The 20,995-nt window shown below is 44.8% G+C and overlaps 1 protein-coding gene across 4 annotated transcripts in view; it reads right to left on the reverse strand.

Moving 5' to 3' along the window:
- LOC126335497 (acetylcholinesterase-like) overlaps nt 1–20,995 on the reverse strand; it is a 2,358,475-nt gene that overhangs the window by 231,173 nt on the left and 2,106,307 nt on the right. For all 4 annotated transcript variants that reach the window (XM_049998832.1, XM_049998833.1, XM_049998831.1 and 1 more), the window contains one exon: nt 15,894–16,069. In XM_049998832.1, the coding sequence (XP_049854789.1) occupies nt 15,894–16,069 (176 nt within the window). The remainder of the gene's footprint in view (nt 1–15,893; nt 16,070–20,995) is intronic.

A 20,995-nucleotide genomic window follows, 5' to 3' on the forward strand; every position in this document is an offset into this window, starting at 1 on the left:
CCATCTGGAACTGGTGACGTATTTATTTTGCTGCTCTAAGCCACGGATACCAAGCGGGAGTCTGTTCGACAGTCAAAAGAAGGTATTCTTGTAGGATCCTCTTGCGTAAATGGTTTCTTAAACTTGAAACTTAAAACTTCAGTTTTCCTTTTTCTGTCTTCAACTGCCACCCCAGATTGGTCGACGGATGGCAGGACCATAATTTTCTAGGTTTCTCGGCATGGCCTTTCGCGAAAGTATGGCAGTGCAAGTTTTTGTATGCTTCACACATTACTATTCTTACGGAAGCGCAAATTTCTACTAACTTTGGCCTATCAACATTTGCGTGATCTTTCTTGAACTGAGAGTGCAACACTCTATGTTTCCTAACATTTTCTGAACTTTATTATTAAGCCACCGTCCTAAATGCGTTTACTTGGCACATAAGTCTCAAGAGCGCAATTTACAATCAGTTTGAACCTTGCCCATAATCCCTCTACGTCCGTCATATTGGAGCTACGTGATGCCCATTCATTGTGTAAATGAACTGTTAACGAGTGCTTATCTGCTTTTTCTAGCATAAACTCTCTCCTAGCCTTCTTGACGGATTTATTAATTTCAGTCACAGCTATAATGACACCATGATCACTATTCGCTGTTTATTTACTCACACTGCCATTTGTTTTGACATTTACACCTCCAGCACCTCTACTGTTGAAGGAACGAGGTTTTCACTCCACACTATAGCACTGTCATCCAGGTCTCTGCACTGACTAGAATTTCAAGTTTCTAGTTCGTCGGAAAGTTCGTTTAGAGTCAACTGAGAGGATTTTTACTGAACAGACAAACAAGAAAGTGACCTAATAAAAACGTGTTGAAAATGTATTGTGTTTGGATCCGATCAAGGTTTTCGGGGGATTTCCTTCGGTCATTCTCTGCCTCGTGATGACTGGGTGTTGTGTGATGTCCTTAGGTTAGTTATGTTTAAGTAGTTCTAAGTTCTAGGGGACTGATGACCATAGATGTTAAGTCCCATAGTGCTCAAGCCATTTGAACCATTTTTTCCTTCCGTCGTTAGGCAAATACCAGAAACAGAAGCCCCTCCTAAATATTCCCAACTGAAAGTCCCCGCTGTCCTACTCACAGACTGCTGGGACGGTACGTTGGAGACTAAAATGTTCAACATCCCACCTAACTCCCAGGAGCAGGAAATGAAAATAAGAAAAAAAACTGAAAAGATTCCAGGTACGAGTATGACTAGCGCGGTGATGGTTCAGTATAAACTTAATTACGAATATCCACAGTTCATCCATTCTAGGAATCGAGAATCTCGATAATTTTGCCTGTTTTTGACGGTGATACTGGTAAGATATCAGTCTCAGGAATTCCAAGAGTATCGAGAATGTTTTAATTTCAATAATTTATGTGTGAGGAAGTAATGCAGGAGGCAGGCCATCATTATTAAAATAATAAGTAGTTCTGCATTGAGGCTGACTGAGTCACAAACGTAAAATTCAAACATCAAGCAAGACATGACTTCATTGCTCCTATGACGTGTTTCAGATATTCAGGTGTGATTACTGCAGTTACATAAGGCATTCCAAGTTGTGTGTGACATAAAAATTCCACTTGCTGTAATCGCTCCTGGGTATCTCATGATGGGTAAGTGACAAAACACGTCACATGAGCAATAAAGTCATTCCTTGCCTGATGTTTGACTTTCACCATTGCGTCTCAGTCAGCTGAATACAAAACAATTACCGCGCGGGATTAGCCGAGCGGTCTTAGGCGTTGCAGTCATGGACTGTGAGGCTGGTCGCGGCGGAGGTTCGAGTCCTCCCTCAAGCATGGGTGTGTGTGTTTGTCCTTACGATAATTTAGGTTAAGTAGTGTGTACGCGTAGGGACTTGTGACCTTAGCAGTAAAGTCCCATAAGATTTCGCACACATTTGAACATTTTACAAAAGAATTGACTGTTTTAATTTCAATGTTGACGTGGGATAACTGATGAAAAATGAAATATTCTTTTCCGTATGATATAATTACAGACTATCAACTTTCTGATTTTTCCGTTATTCGTACTGTGACACCTTGCTTCCTGCAAAATTTCATGATTCTAGGTCAATGGGAAGTAATATATAAGTTTTGAGGAGTGCGTTTGCGAGTATGAAAGTATGTGACCCAAATGGCACTATTTTTTGGTTGCATTGACTTAGAAGCTTACATTTATTATACCCCCAAGGAATCACAAACCTCAATATGTGACATGAATTTCATCGTGATACCCATTCCTGGGAAAAAGGTTTTTAACAGTCAGATAGAGAGACAGACGGTCAACGACGTGAACCCCGAGGGTTCCTTTTTTATCGACAGAGGTACTTTACCCTAAGAAAGAGATACAAGGAAAGTTTCCACCATCAGCTGTAAAACCTTCCTTCTTACGATTTTTGGCCTGAATTTCGACTCGTGCTATGTGGTATTATTTCAAGTAATTTGTCCATTATGGGGAAGACTAAGCCAACGGGTACAGTGGCAAGACCTGAATGTACGAGACTCGAGAGAACTGACGTCTGCTCTTCTGGTGGATTAGCGAACTGCGTAGGCGCTGTTTCACCAGTTTAATCCTGACGAGAACGAGACCTCAAACAATACACGGCCGCGGAAGTACCACTACGTGTTAGTTATACGTCAGCTCTTCCTCCGACAGGAAACCGGAGATAATCGGCTCAGTGATACATCGCGTGGGATTCGGGTGCGGGAGCGAGGAATTATCGGGGTTTTCGCTGTTTATTCGGCGGCAGCCGCGAGCCGTGTGGGAGCCTCCTCGAGGAGCTGGCTGGTAGCGCGGGAAGGTAATTAGACGGCGCGGCGGCGTGTCGCAGACAGTCGCAGAACAAGCCCGGGAATTAGGCGCGCTACAGGCAGCAACGGGCTATCAGCGGAGCCGCCGACTGTGGCAGCGGGGCGGGCAAATTACGCCCCGTCTGCAGCGCTCATCTGCGCCCCTAATTCTGCCGTTTAGGAGGCGACGGCAGCCGCCCCTCCGCGCCTAATAGGATTTCGCGTTGTTGTGGCGGCGCGGAGGCGAGGAGGCGTCTCCAGACACTTGGGGGAGGCGGCTGCCGCACCTTCTGCTCAGCGAATTCTTTGGCGCCACTGGGTGCCGCTACTAACCCACCCATGTTTTCAGTAGACCCAGCTACATGCTACAACATTATATTCGCGGGCGTTCCTTACTTGGAAGACCAGTTGAATGCAGTTCAGTTTTAAGCCATATTATAAGGTCAGTAACTAACATCGACCAAGAGTAAGAGAGATCAGTCAAATTTTATCAGGAGATGCTGAGGAAATCATTAGAGAGAAAATAGTTTTCTGGTTTCAAGAAGGATCGTTTTGACGTTAACCATTTTCCACGTTGCGGAAGACCTTCAGAGTCTGAAGTTCGTTTAAGGGCAGTAGGACGTCAAAAATTTAAAAATAGTTTGATGTACAAAACATATATATTTGAGAGATTATAAGGCACGTTATTTGGTCTTAAGTGTACCAAGATGCAGCTCTACACCATTTTGCACAGCATTTCTGAGTCATACGTATGTTGATAATTTCATCACAGCAGCTGAATACGTCTGATCAATGGTGGCCAAGTAACTGGCTCGTCACAATACGCCACTCACTACTCTTGATGAACTGTGGTACCGTGTTGAAGCTGCATGGGCAGCTGTACCTGTACACGCCATCCAAGCTCTGTCTGACTCAATGCCCAGGAGTATCAACGCGGTTGTTACGACCAGAGGTGGTTGTTCTGGGTACTGACTTCTCAGGATCTATGCACCCAAATTGCGTGAAAATGTAATCACATGTCACTTCCAGTATTAATATATTTGTCCAATGAATACCCGGTTATCATCTGCATTTCTTCTTGGTGTAGCTATTTTAATGGCCAGTAGTGTACAACAACATTTCGGGAACCTTACGGAGCAATAGTCACCGCGAACCTTGGACATCGCGAAACAGACAGTCGTTCCACAGGAGGACCGTATCGGCGCCGTATCTGCAGAGAGGTTAAACCAACATATAATTTTTGCAGGGGGAACAGTCCGGTTGACTGGTTTAGCCTTGCGACACTAGCTGACACTTCCTTGCATTTGCGACAACCTACAGCTCTACAGTATTGTTAAATGAAGATACTACCATATTGGATTAAATATTTTGGGGGTAAATAGTCTCCTATTCTGATCCGCACGAAAGGAATTCTCAAGAAGTTGTCATCAGAAAATAGTGCTGGAACTATGATGCAAAAGCTGTGCGGTTTCGCCAAAGTGTTTGTTGTAGCTGTTGTGCCAAATTATGAGCAAGAGTGAAAAATCGGGTTCCATATATACTGAGCATGTAAGGTGTGCAGGTCGCAGCTACCCGCCACAGTCCCATGAGACCCACTTCGGAAACAAAGAATGATTGTTGAAAGTCCTGGAAAATAACAAACAACTTAATACTTCTTGTCGGCTACATTTAGTTCTCCTCATTTACCCATTGGTCATGCACTGTTTCTTTCGTTCCTAACATCCATGTCATCCTTTATTTATTTTATGTTGACCGCCAGGGAACTCCATATTGCTAAATATTCTGTCGATTAGTATTCTAGTGAACATGTAATGAACTTGCGCTAATGCGATAGTTGTTATATACAGGGTGATCCAGCTGTTCTTACCTAACGGTTTTTTCCAACCCACAACGACGTAAAATACCATACGCATGATTTTCATTATGTCTTGCTAGCTAAGAGCAAACGGTTAGTTGTACGGAAAAAAATGAACAGGAGCTCTTTGTAGGAAATTTTACATAGTTAAAGTTTGTATTGGTATACGTTTCCGTTTGATTCCGTAGTTTCGGAATTATTCAAGAAAAACGAACAAAAGTAACCTTCAGACGGGTTTTTCTTGCACTACTCTAGAACCGTGGCCTCCAGCGAGAACGTATCCCAGTACACAATTCAGGTACTTTAAAAATCCTACAAAAAGGTCCATTTTTTCTGTAGGACTAATACTCGTAGTTGGCACGTAGCAAACGAGAGTATATAACAAATGAGAGAATATTGAAATCTTGGACGTGGTTTTTTGAAGGCGTTGTGGGTTGCGTAAGACCCACTGATAGTGCCAGCTGAAACACCTTGTATATACAGAATTTCTATATATTCTGTAGTTTACTTTATAACAGGGTTAATAATGTCGCTCCCTACTCGCTCTCTCCCATTACTGCCCCTCCCCCCGTCCCACATACACACATACTTGCTCGTACACACACATATGTATGAGCACAGTGCTTTCAGCGTTTTGTCTTTGCGTTTTTGCTATGCTCTTATATTTATTTTTTGTTTAGATTACACAGTTCAATTTCAACACAATTAGAATATCAGATCTGACGTTTACTCTATTTTACATTGCTCCTATTATCTCTAACATCTTTTCCAAAGTTGTTAACGAGTGTTGTGTCTTCTACAATTACAGTCATAGGCTTAAGACGGTTTCTGAAGCCGAAAACCAATTGAAAACATAAACCCGGATGTAGACTATGAATGCTGGTTTGCCTATCTTTAGGTACATGATATACGAGGTCTATTCGGCAAGTAACGTCCGACAGGTCGCAAAATGGCAACCACCGTGAAAATCAAAAATGTTTTATTTGCAACAGTTAGCTGTACCTTACAGCTACTTCTCCACATAGTCGCCGCTTCAATTTAGACATCTGTCGTGGCGTTAGAACATTGCCTTCGTAGCCAGCGGTTGAAGCGAGCATAGGTGAAACTCAGGAAGAGTCAATTACGGGCTGTATTGTGGGTGATCAAACACTTCCCATCGAAAACGCTGCAGGAGAATCTTCATTGCCCCCGCAGAACGCGGCCGAGAATTGTCGTGCAGAAGGAAACGCATGGCATCAGGCGAAATCTCACATCAGGCCCTCATACTTGGCGGGCCACTCTATTGCTGTTAGTATCTTTACGTGCACACTGAAAAGAGAACATGGCGCGATCGACGGGCATAGTAGAGGCACTGCCCAACGTATCTGTGCAAATCTTCATCAGATTTTCACTGCGGTTTCCATTTCGCACCCCACCGGACCTTACATTCCGTACAGCCCTCGTATTTTCCTGGCCTGTTATACAATGTACAACACAATTAAATAATCACGTAATTATTGCCCAGACGTCACCCTCGATCTCGGCGAAGCTTCGAACTGCAAGCTGTCGACACATGCGGGAAAGATTCAGAACTCAGTTGATGTAAGGGGTAAGTTAGGTTAATGACGTTATATTGGCATCAAATTTCACCAGAGATTTGCTTAACGCCGTCATGGACTCTTTACACGATGGAAAGAACGTCTCATTCACTCTGACCCACAGTTTACCCCTACTTTAAAGGTCTTCGCATGGAGGTTAGAACGGCGATGCCCAGAGATGAAATCACGCTGTTTCCTTATGCGTTCCCGGAAAAAGCGTTTCAGAAAAGCCGTCTCTCAGAATGGACACGAAAATGCGTCAGGGAGTGGCATAAAAGGTAGTCAATGAAACCACGCCTACCCCTGAGGCGTTCAGTTCAACGCATTTTTTCTTTGACTTGGCCGACCTTCCAAAGGCCATTAAACCTTTCTCTAAGGACGTTTTGGGGCTAATGCCCGCTGAAGGTGACTACACAAATTTAAGAAGTGTAGTGCGATCGCAGCTGTTGCTCTTGTGTGTAGGGCGCAACCATTATGGACTGCCCAAACCATCTGACGGAATTTGACCCTCAACTTCGGTAATACTCTCAGTGTCACCCGCCTTAGTTTTGTTGAATACGTTAAAAATATACCTGCATAGAGCGAACATATGAGTGTCCTGGTGGCCTGCTAAGACGCATGCCGGAAAGCAGTCGTTTCAAGTAGTTGCTTACCTGCAAGCACCTAGAATACTCGTCGCAGGTGAGCTGTGCTGGCCCTGGTTTATGCGTTGGTTTAAACCTTGACTGTCACTCTGCGTTTGGTTTCCCGCGGTTATTGCGGTTATGCCGTGCTTCTTCCTCTTTCTACGTGTGGCAGCAGCGGTGTATATCGATTTTCGCACCTTGTACTACCTTTGATCTGGTGCTTATAGTTTCCGGCTAGCCAGTGTGCGGCAGTCGGTCGGTTGGTGTTGATCAGCCAGGAAATCTCCGTGCGGTGCAGTGTGGAGGGCCTGCTAGCGATGTCTACGCAGTGCCGGGGTGTGCGGGAGCTGTTCAGATTGCTACGAGGTTCGTGGCTCACCGACCCAGGACATCAAAGTTGAGTGGTGATTTAACTACCGAAGCGAGTCTGTTCATATTGTGCCGTTGGTTTCGTGGTTGGCTTTTAGGGGTATTCCCGTGGGCAACAGCAAGTGTTCGAGTTGGCGAAAGTTTGGCCATCATCTGGTGGAGTGTAACTGTATTTTGGTTATTTGAAGTCCAATTGCACCAGCGAAATTATCTGCCTTGTGGCCGTTAGCGTTGCGGTTACCTGCCCTGGCCGCTGACGTAAAATTCAGGCACTGTCCTTTCCTCACCGTGTTGTCGCTGTCCAACACGTACGTGTTGTTTTGACAGCTTGTGCATACCTGGTTCTGGGCGCATACGCCTTTTTACGTATTGACATTGGAGTTCCTTGGGTAATGGTCAGGTGGAAAGTAAGCCGTCTTGTCGGTGGGTACGTTGACTGTCTCTTGATTAGGTTGCCGGCGGATCGGATATAGTTGGGCCGACAACCTGTCTCCACTAAGTGAACGTTAATACACTCCTGGAAATGGAAAAAAGAACACATTGACTCCGGTGTGTCAGACCCACCATACTTGCTCCGGACACTGCGAGAGGGCTATACAAGCAATGATCACACGCACGGCACAGCGCACACACCAGGAACCGCGGTGTTGGCCGTCGAATGGCGCTAGCTGCGCAGCATTTGTGCACCGCCGCCGTCAGTGTCAGCCAGTTTGCCGTGGCATACGGAGCTCCATCGCAGTCTTTAACACTGGTAGCATGGCGCGACAGCGTGGACGTGAACTGTATGTGCAGTTGACGGACTTTGAGCGAGGGCGTATAGTGGGCATGCCGGAGGCCGGGTGGACGTACCGCCGAATTGTTCAACACGTGGGGCGTGAGGTCTCCACAGTACATCGATGTTGTCGCCAGTGGTCGGCGGAAGGTGCACGTGCCCGTCGACCTGGGACCGGACCGCAGCGACGCACGGATGCACGCCAAGACCGTAGGATCCTACGCAGTGCCGTAGGGGACCGCACCGCCACTTCCCAGCAAATTAGGGACACTGTTGCTCCTGGGGTATCGGCGAGGACCATTCGCAACCGTCTCCATGAAGCTGGGCTACGGTCCCGCACACCGTTAGGCCGTCTTCCGCTCACGCCCCAACATCGTGCAGCCCGCCTCCAGTGGTGTCGCGACAGGCGTGAATGGAGGGACGAGTGGAGACGTGTCGTCTTCAGCGATGAGAGTCGCTTCTGCCTTGGTGCCAATGATGGTCGTATGCGTGTTTAGCGCCGTGCAGGTGAGCGCCACAATCAGGACTGCATACGACCGAGGCACACAAGGCCAACACCCGACATAATGGTGTGGGGAGCGATCTCCTACACTGGCCGTACACCTCTGGTGATCGTCGAGGGGACACTGAATAGTGCACGGTACATCCAAACCGTCATCGAACCCATCGTTCTACCATTCCTAGACCGGCAAGGGAACTTGCTGTTCCAACAGGACAATGCACGTCCGCATGTATGCCGTGCCACCCAACGTGCTCTAGAAGGTGTAAGTCAACTACCCTGGCCAGCAAGATCTCCGGATCTGTCCCCCATTGAGCAATTTTGGGACTGGATGAAGCGTCGTCTCACGCGGTCTGCACGTCCAGCACAAACGCTGGTCCAACTGAGGCGCCAGGTGGAAATGGCATGGCAAGCCGTTCCACAGGACTACATCCAGCATCTCTACGATCGTCTCCATGGGGGAATAGCAGCGTGCATTGCTGCGAAAGGTGGATATACACTGTACTATTGCCGACATTGTGCATGCTCTGTCGCCTGTGTCTATGTGCCTGTGGTTCTGTCAGTGCGATCATGTGATGTATCTGACCCCAGGAATGTGTCAATGAAGTTTCCCCTTCCTGGGACAATGAATTCACGGTGTTCTTATTTCAATTTCCAGGAGTGTATTTCAAGTGCAGACCGACACCAAAAACTTCTGACAGCCGCTGGCTGTACTGCCTGTTCTTATTGGTGTTTGTGTATTTTAATGGCTCATATCCAATGGTTTGCATTTGTACCCTTTTAGTTGGGGTATAAATAATGGGCCGTCAGCCGTTTTAAAATTTAAAGTTCCATACTTGTCAAGTCATGCATTGTTTGGGCCTTCAGCCTCATTTAAAATATTTTTAGATAAAGCTTTGGGCCTTCTGCCTTTTGAAAATTTATTGTAGTTGTGTTTTTTAAGTATGTGCCTTCAGCCATCTTAAAATTTAAATTCCTTACTTCGTAAGGCTTATATTGTTTAGGTCTTCAGCCCAATTTATAAAAAAAATTTAAGGATAAAGCCTTGGGATTTCTGCCTTGTAAAAATTTATTGTATTTGCGTTTTGAATCATGGGCCTTCTGCCGTTTTAAAGGTAAAATTCCTTACTGGTATGTCTTCAGCCTCCTTTTTTAAGAGTTATTTAAGGATAAAGCTTTGGGCCTTCTGCCTTTGAAAATTTATTGTTGTTGCGTTTTTAAGTCATGGGGCTTCAGCCGTTTTAAAATTAAAATTCCTTACTTGTCAAGTCTTAGATTGTTTGGGCCTTCAGCCTCATAGGAAATTTTATTTAAGGATAAAATCTTGCGCTTTCTTCCTTTTGAAAATTTACTGTAGTTGTGTTTTAAATCATGGGGCTTCAGCCGTTTTAAAAATTAAAGAGGTTGTGCCCTTAAGCCATAAGATTGCGTGACATGTTCAGTCCATAGTTAAGGTCGGAAATTTGTGCTGTAATATTTGGTCAAATAAACAAAGTTGTATGTGTTCCAGCTGCTCATTTTTGGCCCCTTTCCACAATTCCAACTACCTGCTCTGTCCTGCTGATTTAACCAGGCGAACATTTTTAAACTGCTTAACAAATGTGGACGGGTGACACTGAGTGCTTCGCCAAACTAGGATGGAGAGGGCGGCTTAGAACGACCATTTGCTATTTTATTCACTCTTGTGTCAATGTCGCACCCTTCCGTCATCACGCCACAGGAGGGCGCAAAACAGGACAGCTGAAAAAGCGGAAGCATCCATTGCTTTTTCGGACCGTGTTCAGTTCCCCTCGAATGGTCTCAAACGGTTCCCTCGTGGTTCCACACTGTACGTCAGCGCAAAAACTCTGGTCGTACTGCACCCCAAAGGGGTGTGATAAGAATTCTGGACGACGGTGTCTTCAGAAAAGGGTTGAAGCGTACGTGGGATGTTAGCAGTGTCCGAGATGGTCAAGAGTGTCGTCGTTTTGCTCAGTGTGCTGCGAAGTATCATTTTCGACCGCTAAACGCGTGGAACGCCTCAAGGAAAAGGGTGGTTTCATTTAGGCTCTTTGTGCCTCCCCCTGAGGAATTCTTGTCTCTGCTGTGAGAGGAGCTATGTCTGAAATGTTATCCTCGGCCAGACATATGAAGACCACCTCATTTCAGTGCTGGGAGTCGAGTTCTATCCTTCGCCGACGAGGCTTAAAAAAAAAAAAAAGTAAAAAAGGCGTGCAACGTGGGTGACACGACTTTCACACCGTATGATAGGTCCACAGTGGGATTGGGCAGAATTATAGTGAAATTTGGTGGCGCTGGGTCATCAATATCTACCTTGATCCTCACATGAACTTCTGAGTTCTAGCTTTTTTTTTTCTCAAGTGTCGACATCTTACTCTTCGATGCAAAGCCGAGCCCGAGGGTGACATTTCAGAGCGTCACTCTTAAATAAATCACAACACAGAAAGTCTGAAGACACTGTTAAGCCAAATTAAAAAAATTTAAATCGCTATGGAAAATAATTACCGCGCTTAGAGAACGCTGGACAGCGTATTTTTCCCACCCTGTATAAATACGAAACTGTTCTGCAAAGCAGCGACGGGAGAATCATTCAGTATGATAGGATACAGCAAACAGTCATAGCAGGTGGGACTGTAGGTCGGGGTTGTGGAATATCAGCAAACAGCTTCGCAGAACCCGCCACTCCCGCAGTAGCGCCACATTCATGCTCGGTATTCACGGCTACTGTCGGCCCTTTAGCAGACGCAGCGAATCAGAGCCGCTTTCACGGCCTCCCCTATCGTTGGCCGACTGCCAAAGACGACAATTCGTGATGTTTCCACTGCTCACCGGCAGTACCTCAGTGGATATTCCGCCTACTCTCAGGGCAACGGCAGTCTGTGCCTGGCTGCAAGCAGGCACATTACGCTGCGTCAGATGTTGCAATTTAGTGAGAGAACGACAAATAATTAAGAATATTAAATGAATACAGAAAACTTCTGAAACACAGATTCTGACCTTATGATACTCTTCAGCCGGAAAATTTGGTATTTCGTCATTGCTGAACAGCTAGTAAAATTAATATCAAAGTTTGCACTTTTTTTTTACTACAAATTGTTAGTTGTCGTATCCAAGTAAGTAACGAGACAAGATGCTTTGTAAAACGTGCATAAATTGGGTTTGTAGCTCTCCACGGTCCTTGCGGTCGTAAACAACCTGCTGCATTGCCTTTCCAATATGTGTTGAATGATTCGGTTAAGTTGAAGACAGAGATACACTGGAGCGTCTCCGTTGTAGTGTTGACCAAATTTTACTGATAACGCATTGGTTAGCACTCTAGACTCGCATTCCGGAGGATGACGGTTGAAACCCGTGTCTGGCCATGCAGATTTAGGTTTTCCTCTATTTCCCTAAATCGCTCAGGAAAATCCCGGGATGGTTCCTTTGAAAGAGCGCTGCTGATTTCCTTCCCTATCCTTGATACAATTCGAGCTTGTGCTCTGTCCCTAATGACCTAGATTTCAACGGGACGTCGATGTCGACGGAACGCTAGACCCAATCTTCCCTCCCTCCTAGCGCTGATAATTTTGTTAAGTTTTATGCAGAGATTCAAATTACAAAAGAGCACTTATCAATAGTCCCATTCGTCAAATATATGGGTAAACAGCTACCGAAACCCGCCAAAGATTATACATAACCCTCGTTCTTGTATTTTAGTGTCAAAACTAGTAGAATAGCTATGAAACATTCATTCATCAGAATGAGATTTTCACTCTGCAGCGGAGTGTACGCTGATATGAAACTTCCTGGCAGATTAAAACCGTGTGGCCGACCGAGACTCGAACTCAGGACCTTTGCCTTTCTCGGGCAAGGGCTCTACCATCTTGGGCAAGCGCTCTACCACCTTTCTTCTAGGAGTGCTTGTTCTGAAGGTTCGCAGCAGAGCTTCTGTGAGGTTTGGAAAGTAGGAGACGAGGTACTGGCGGAAGTAAAGCTGTGAGTACGGGGCGTGAGTCGTGCTTGGGTAGCTCAGATGGTAGAGCACATGGCCGCGAAAGGCAAACGTCCCAAGTACGAGTCTCCGTCCGGCACACAGTTTTAATCTTCCAGGAAGTTAAATTCATTCACCTCTTATTTCTTCTCAATTAAATGTGTATATACAGGACGATGACTTCTAATTATCGGGGTGACAAAACCTTTGCTATAGCCGAAGTACCAAAAAAATGTTCTTTTGTACGACCTAGAACAAGAGTACTTAACCTTTTTTCTAGTACACAATATTACGAGAAAAGCTTTTATTACAGCTGAAAGGCATGGAGAGGAGGAAAGATTCTGTAACAACAGCAGAATTTAAGCTTTAAAATCTAAGCCATGCTAATTAAAATGCACTAATGAAGATAACATAAACGTGGAATATTAAATTCGTTAGCTTCGTGATATCTAAGATGGGTCTGATTATTTAGTGTCGGACTATACGTGGCAACTAAAGAGTGTCAGCTTGATACAGTCTTCACCTTCAGTTAATTTACGTAATTTGCATGTGTAATTTGTCCCTTAACACGAGATATGCACTGTCTACATGTTCATTACAGTAGATGCTAATCATCCTGTATTGCTTATGCAGAATCACAATCTTTACAGGTGATCACGGATGTAGTAGTTTTATTCGTGAGACACTCAACAAGTGCAGTTTATCTCCATTCACTAGGGCGATCCTGCTGTACTTCAGAGTTAATGTGGGGACACTTGCACTCTATTCTATTTACTTTGCCAACGTAACCTGGATCCCTACACCCTAAAAAGTTTACCACCGCTTCTAACTTGTAGAATGCCGTTAACTCCGCGTCCCCTTCCATATCCGCATTCTCTCATCTCCACAGCTTGATAAAATCCACCCCCCCCCCCCAATTACTCAAATTCGTCGATTCTCTTCACGAACCATGTAAATACCACAAACTCGACTATCTACAATGCAGTTTCCCCTCATATACACACACCAAAAAAAGTATTGCATCATCCCAGTCCCCAGAACTCTTCAAGATAAACGTTGGCAGTAGAAACTGTATCACAGACAAAGTCCCTTATATTGTTAAACGATGCCACTAAACCCGTCTTGAGGTGTAAACTACCATGCATGAGCAGCGCTTATTAGACGGATGGGGTCCGACAGCCGATCAGTTCCCGCCATTCAACCAGTTTGGAGGTACACGGCTGGTGTTGTCCGTAGTTTGCCATGCCTAGAAGGTCAATATCGCGGTTCGATCGCGTTCGCATTGTTACTTTCTGAAAGGAAGGGCTCTCAAAAAGGGAAGTGCCCAGGCGTCTCGGAGTGAACCAAAGCAATGTTGTTAGGACATGGAGGAGATACGGAGAGGCAGGAACTGTCGATGACATGCCTCTCTCAGCCCGCCCAAGGCCTACTACTTCAGTGGATGACCGCTACCTCGGATTATGTGTCGGAGGAACCCTGACAGCAACGCCACCATGTTGAATAATGCTTTTCGTACAGCCACAGGACGTCGTGTTACGACTCAGACTCTGCGCAATAGGCTGCATGAAGCGCAACTTCACTCCCGATGTCCATGACGAAGTCTATCTTTGCAACCACGATACCATGCAGCGCGGTACAGATGGGCCCAACAAAATGCCGAATGGACCACTCCGGATTGGTATCACGTTCTCTTTACCGATGAGTGTCGCAAATGTTTTCAACCAAACAATCGTCGGAGACGTGTTTGGAGGCAACCCTGGCAGGCTCAACATCTTAGGCGCACTGTCCAGCGAGTGCTGCAAGGTGGAGGTTCGCTGCTGTTTTGGGGTCGCATTGTGTGGGGCCGACGTACGCCGCTGGTGGTCATGGAAGGCGTCGTAACGGTTGTACGAAACGTGAAACGTGAATGCCATCCTCCGACCGATAGTGCAACCATATCGGCAGCATATTGTCGAGGCATTCGTCTTCATGGACGATAATTCCCGCCCCCATCGTGTACATCTTGTGAATTACTTCCTTCAGGATAACGACATCGCTCGATTAGAGTGGCCAGCAAGTGTTTTTCATGAGCAATAAAAAGGGAGTGAATGATGTTATGTTGGCCTCTATTTTAATTTTCTGTACATGTTCCGGAACTCTCGGAACCGAGGTGATGCACAAATTTTTTTGATGTGTATATCAACATGTGCCACCTTCCCTCCATCTCCACACAATGTCCGATTCGAAGACAACTTCAACAGGATCCGTCTTGGTGACAGAGAGTGCGTCGTACTGTCTTAAGCCCTAGTTCCAATCAAATATATTATTTCCCACATCAACATTTCTTTTCCTTAACACATATTAATCGTAAAAGGATGAATTAAGTCTCACAGGAAATATTATTGCAATAGGCTTCTGAGACTGCGCAGCAAATTTGCGCTATAATTTACCCTTTGTGGAAAATGTTAACATAAAAGTGACTTTTAAATATCATAAAGGAAAGGGTTTCATTGATGCCTTCATGGATGTCAACATTCATACTTATATTGTACGAAACTGATTGGTTAATTACTTATAAGAGACCTCCCTTTTCATATTTTCTTATCACAATTACCGTTTTATTTGTTTTAAAATATTTATTAACTGACACAGCGTTGTCGCAGGTAACAACCACGACCGCAGCCCATCGTAAAAGTTGACTTTCCAAAACGAATCGGATACGACAAACATATTTTTCATTGGGGCTTTGAATTGCTATTTTCGTGTTGCTTACGTGCTTACTGTAATTGAAACTGTTTCTTGAGCGGAAGTTGTGGGTCATGTGATCCTACTGACAGTCCCCGATCTCTTCAGTCGTACGAGACGGGACAAACATTCCGAATACATAATATATTTTTGGGCACATGGACTTGTATGTACAAGGATGTAACAAAAATTCTTCATTACTATTTCACGTCGTTCGGTTCTTTTTTTAAAGATGTTCTCTCTTCCTTCCCACAACAATCCTTATCGCAAAGACTGCGCTTGTTCGAAATACCGTCATTATTTTAAAATATAAATGTGCGGAAGTATCGCACGAATCCCCTGGTCTGCTATATGTAGACTAGGACTGCAGTACTTCTTCTGTCTTTCTGACCACACCCTCTCACTCAACCCTCAGTTAATACATCCCATTCCCAACCATGACTTAGTCCCCCAAATCACAGACATTGGTAGCCATTTACCTGTATTGCCCTACATCTCTACATCCTCCTTTCCTTCTTGCCGACACAGAATCATCATCATTTCGATGCGAGCCACACTGCCTCCATCTGTTTTTTATTGAAAGTCCCCCCCCCCCCCCCCGACACTTTCATATCACAGCAAGAATGAGATAATCAACAGAGAAATGCAAGGCTTGGCCAGAAGGCGCCGCGGGGTACTCACTGGTCATGGCGATCAGCTGAGGTAGATACTTCTTCCAGAAGGCACACTGCTTGAGCCGCGGCCCGCGCCCCGTCTCGCTGGAGTTGATGGCCAGCGTGAGGAACTCGCGGCCGTACGCCGTGTGCACCGGCCAGTAAGTGGCCGTCCACGTACCGTCCTCCGATTTGCTGGGGTTCCTGCGGGCACAGGCAGGCGCACCTCAGTCCCCGCGTCAACACAATAATGAGTAATCATTTATGTGCCACAACTGTTTTTTGAGCGGATACTGATAACTCACGAAACTTTACAGGACGGCATAAACTAAGAAAGAACTCCATCTCATATCGTCGTTGACTGATGTTTCCGAAATAGTATCCCTCTTAAGCCAAATCGGGCCTTCTTATGCCTGTCACATTATTTTAAGGACCATTTTCTCTTATACCACATGCACTACACCGAGCTGTCAAAGTATTGTAATATGCACATACACATATGGCGATAGTATCGCGTACAAACGGTATGAAAGCGTAGTGCATTAACGGAGCTGCCATTTGTACTCAGGTGATTCATGTGAAAAGGTTTCCGACGCGATTATGGCCATATGCTGGATGGTAGTTGAAGACAGACGTGAGGGAGATTACATATCGCAGCATTCTGCGATCGACAGTGTCAAGAATGTGCCGAGAACACCAATATAAGGCATTACCTCTCAGCCAGCCGGTGTGGCCGAGCGGTTCTAGGCTCTACAGTCTGGAACCGTGCGACTGCTACGGTCGCACGTTCGAATCCTGCCTTGGGCATGGGTGTGTGTCATGTCCTTAGGTTAGTTAGGTTTAAGTTGTTCTAAGTTCTAGGGGACTGACGACCTCAGAAGTCCCATAGTGCTCAGAGCCATTTGAACCATTACCTCTCAGCACAGACGACGCAGTCGCCGATGGCCTTCACTTAACGACCGAGAGCAGCGGTGTTTGCATAGAGTTGTCAGTTGTTTGTTTGTTTGGTTGGTTGGTTGGTTGGTTGGGGGGGGGGGGAGGTGACCAAAAAACGAAATCATCGGTCTCATCGGACAAGGGAAGAACGAGGAAGAAAGCGATTTGTGGAAGTCACGGAAAACCTAAATCAGGACGGGTGGACGTGGTTTGAACCTTCGTCCTGCCGACTGCGAGTCCAATGTGCTAACCACTTAGCCAACGCGCTCGGTACAGTTGTCAGAGGTAATAGACCAGCAGCACTGCGTGAAATAATAGCAGAAATCAATGTGGGACGTACGGAACGTATCCCTTAGGAGAGTGCGGCGAAATTTAGCGTCAATGCGCTATGGAAGCAGACGATCGACACGAATGCCTTTGCTAACGCCGGCCGAAGTGGCAGTGCGGTTCTAGGCGCTGCAGTCTGGAACCGAGCGGCCACTACGGTCGCAGGTTCGAATCCTGCCTCGGGCATGGATGTGTGTGATGTCCTTAGGTTAGTTAGGGTTAATTAGTTCTAAGTTCTAGGCGAATGATGACCTCAGAAGTTAAGTCGCACAGATCTCAGAGCCATTAGAAGCCTTTGCTAACAGCACGACATCGCCTGTCGCGCCTCTCTTCGGCCTGTGACCCTAGACGAGTGGAACACCGTGGCCTTGTCAGACTAATACCGATTTCACCTGGAAAGAGTTGATGGTAGGGTTCGAGTGACGGAGGTGCAGACCCCACGAAGCCATGGACTCAAATTTTTCAAATGGTTCAAATGTGTCTTAGCACTGTGGGACTTGAGGTCATCAGTCCCATAGAACTTAGAACTACTTAAACCCACTAACCTAAGGTCATAACACACATCCAGGCCCGAGGCAGGATTCGAACCTGCGACCGTAGAGATCGCGTGGTTCAAGACTGTAGCTCCTAGAACCGCTCGGCCACCCCGGCCGGTGACTCAAATTGTCTAGAAGGCACAGTCCAAGCCGGTGGTGGCTCCATAATGGTTGGGGCTGTATTTACATGGAATGGACTGGTACCTCAGATCCAACTGAATTGCTCGTTGACTGGAAACGGCTAGGTTCGGCTACCTAGAGACCATTTTCAGTCTTTCATGTACTTTTTATGGGTGGCAATGCGCCATGTCACCGGGCTACAATTGTTCGCAATTGGTTTGAAGAACACTGTGGACAGTCCGAGCGAATGATTTGGCCACCTAGATCTCTCGGCACGAATCCCATGGAACATGTAAGGGTCATAGTCGGGATGTCATTTCCTGCACAAACTCCAGCACCGTGAACACTTTCGCATTTATGGACAGCTATAGAGGCAGTACGGCTCATTATTTCTGCACGAGACCTCCAACAGCTTGTTGAGCCCATGTCGCACCAAAATTATGCACTATACTGAGGAATAGAAAGTCCGATACAATACCAGGAGATATGCCATGACTTTTTTCACTTCAGAGTCTATTTTCTTTAATTAGCATGTGTTGTGTGTTTGACCCTTGGAAAGTTGCTAACTTATTTTTGGTATTAAATGAAAGTGTTGTGAGCTCCATTTTTATTCAGTGTTTCATACTATATATCTGCACACTGGATATTTTTAAAACAGAAGTCTTCAGCGATACAGTATTGCAGTGCCTGTGTTATTCTCATTTACAAGGGGACCGTACGAACTTTCCCTCATCGATTTCAGTCGTTTTGGCAGTTTGTCTAGAGAACGACTAGCACTTCCAGGAAGACGCAAATGTCAACTGTTTCGACAAAATCGAGTTACAAAATTGCAGGCTTACTAACATATTTTGTATAGCCGCAAGCTGAAAAAGTTCTGGGCGAATTAGCTGTTACTTTGAGAGGCGCGAAGTCTCTGGATCGAATCTTTCTACCGGTCCTTTTTTTCCCCCATTCTTACGTTATTCTGGAAAATTGCAGTATTAAAAGAATCACTCCCAAATGTATTCCACTAGTGCAGACTTGCAACGTTTATTTTTACATACCTGCAAGAAATCTTATGTAACGAATACAAAATTGCTCGTACATCAGCGAACGGTGTAGAGAGATAGCTTCTAGAGAAGTTTAATAAAAATTTAATCAGTCGTACACCATCACTAGTACGTACAAAAGTATGTACAAATATTCGGTGGTAAGTTTCGATGTGTGTGGTAAGCCGCTGAACCATTTATGAATGCTAACTTTTTTTTTTCACACTGAAAAATCATGCTCCTGCAAAAATTCGACGCTCATAACACGTGCTGTATGTCGCAATAATTGTTCTTTATGGTATATGGAGTACTATAAACTACAGCCGCGCGTTCTAAATCGCTACAACCATGGACTGTGCGACTGGTCCCGGCGGAGGTTCGAGTCCTCCCTCGGGCATGGGTGTGTGTGTTTGTCCTTAGGATAATTTAGGTTAAGTAGTGTGTATTCTTAGGGACTGATCACCTTAGTAGTAAAGTCCCATAATTTTTCACACACATTTCAACATACAAATTACATGACTGTACTGATTTAACCGTAAGTTCTCCTGATATCCTTTTTTTTACGGTCTCTTTTTTATTGCTAAACATTATGTAAGCAATGAATTAATCATTAAATATTGATAATTTTTACAGTAAAAGTAATTGTGTTATTAGAATGGGAAAGTACCTATAGGAAGACCCATCCAGAGTTCTTGCGCATGTGGGACTGCGAGCTTACTCTCTCGGCTGCGGACTGCTTTAATATTTCGAACCATCGAATGTGTGTAACCAGATGTGAAATTTTCAAATTCGATCTTTTCGAAAACGGGAAGACTTGCACCACCATGTTTACATATGTTGATGAAGTCTTAGTAGTGCCATACAGGGCCTGTCAGCATCAATGATAACGGTGAGGGAAGTTAATACAGTCTCCTTGTTAGTGGAACACAGTCAGTCAAAGTAAAGCATGGTGAGCTTGTTAGTACTTTTTTTGCTGCTTTACTGTTGCACTACATGTTAATATTCATCACTTTAAAGCAGTGTACAGTTTCCGGCGCCACAAGTAAGTCACCTAAGATTGTAAGGGCCCAGTTTAACGTCACAGCGAGGACACAGTAAAATCACTGACAGTTAAGCATTGCGTTACAAATTATTATCAGGTTCAGTTTGGTTGGGAAGTTCAGATTTCATTTGTTTCTGAGACATTCTTATCCTTACAATGTGCATTTTAAAATTTGGTATTTTATTTAGTCGCTTCTGGTACGTAAATTTAGAGGACAATTTTCCCTTAAGCATTTCGGGTATTTATTTGTTATTTTATGTACAATTTTTATTTTTATTTTCTGTGTTGGAATCGTAAGACATACACTGTGACGTCACTCACCGTTGCGCAGTTTATTCCACTGCACAACATACAATTTCGCAGGATAGCTTCTCTAGTATTCAGTTTTACGCTTTGTAATTATTTCTAGAAAAATTTACCTGCAATACAATAATACAGTTTCAGATGGATTCGGGGATTCATTTCAACAGAAGCCGTCACGTAAGCACATCGCTAGCACTGTAGAGGTTCACATTACAGCACATACGTTCAAGAAAGTTAGAGAATAGAAAACCAGTTTACATATGGAACAACAACAAACAAACAATAATAAAAATCAAAAGAGTCAAGCATGTTTTATCAAAGCTACTTCAATATATTCGTTATTATTCTCAAAGTAGTTGTTTTGTGTACCTTGGCAAATTATAAAAAAATCCTTCGTCTACTTTCGTTCGTGACTGATCTTTAATTTTTCGGCGTATTACGTAAAGACGGCGGCAAAATGTTTAAACTGATACGCTTTACTAATACGTAGGCTTTGCTTCTTCACCTCCTACAGTTAACTTTAAAATGCACGTAATATGGCAAAGAATCCTGCTCCTACTCAGTGTTTCTCATTTTTTACTGTCTATGGCTGACCGACAACTAATAACATATTTCCATGGTTAAGTGACACCTAATAATATATCCTTTGTTGCACGTGACAGTAGCATAATACGATGCAACGTGCAAGGTATAATTTAACTTAGAGGTCTTGAACCTTTACATGGATTATATCCAAGGCGACGAGACTTCTGTGTCAACGCAATGGATACCGAAGATGAGAAGGTGTGTATTTACATTGCCGTAGTCCAACAAAAGTTGTCATGAACAGCTGAATTCA

This window comes from Schistocerca gregaria, chromosome 2 (genome assembly GCF_023897955.1).
Source record: "Schistocerca gregaria isolate iqSchGreg1 chromosome 2, iqSchGreg1.2, whole genome shotgun sequence".
NCBI classification, from domain to species: domain Eukaryota; kingdom Metazoa; phylum Arthropoda; class Insecta; order Orthoptera; family Acrididae; genus Schistocerca; species Schistocerca gregaria.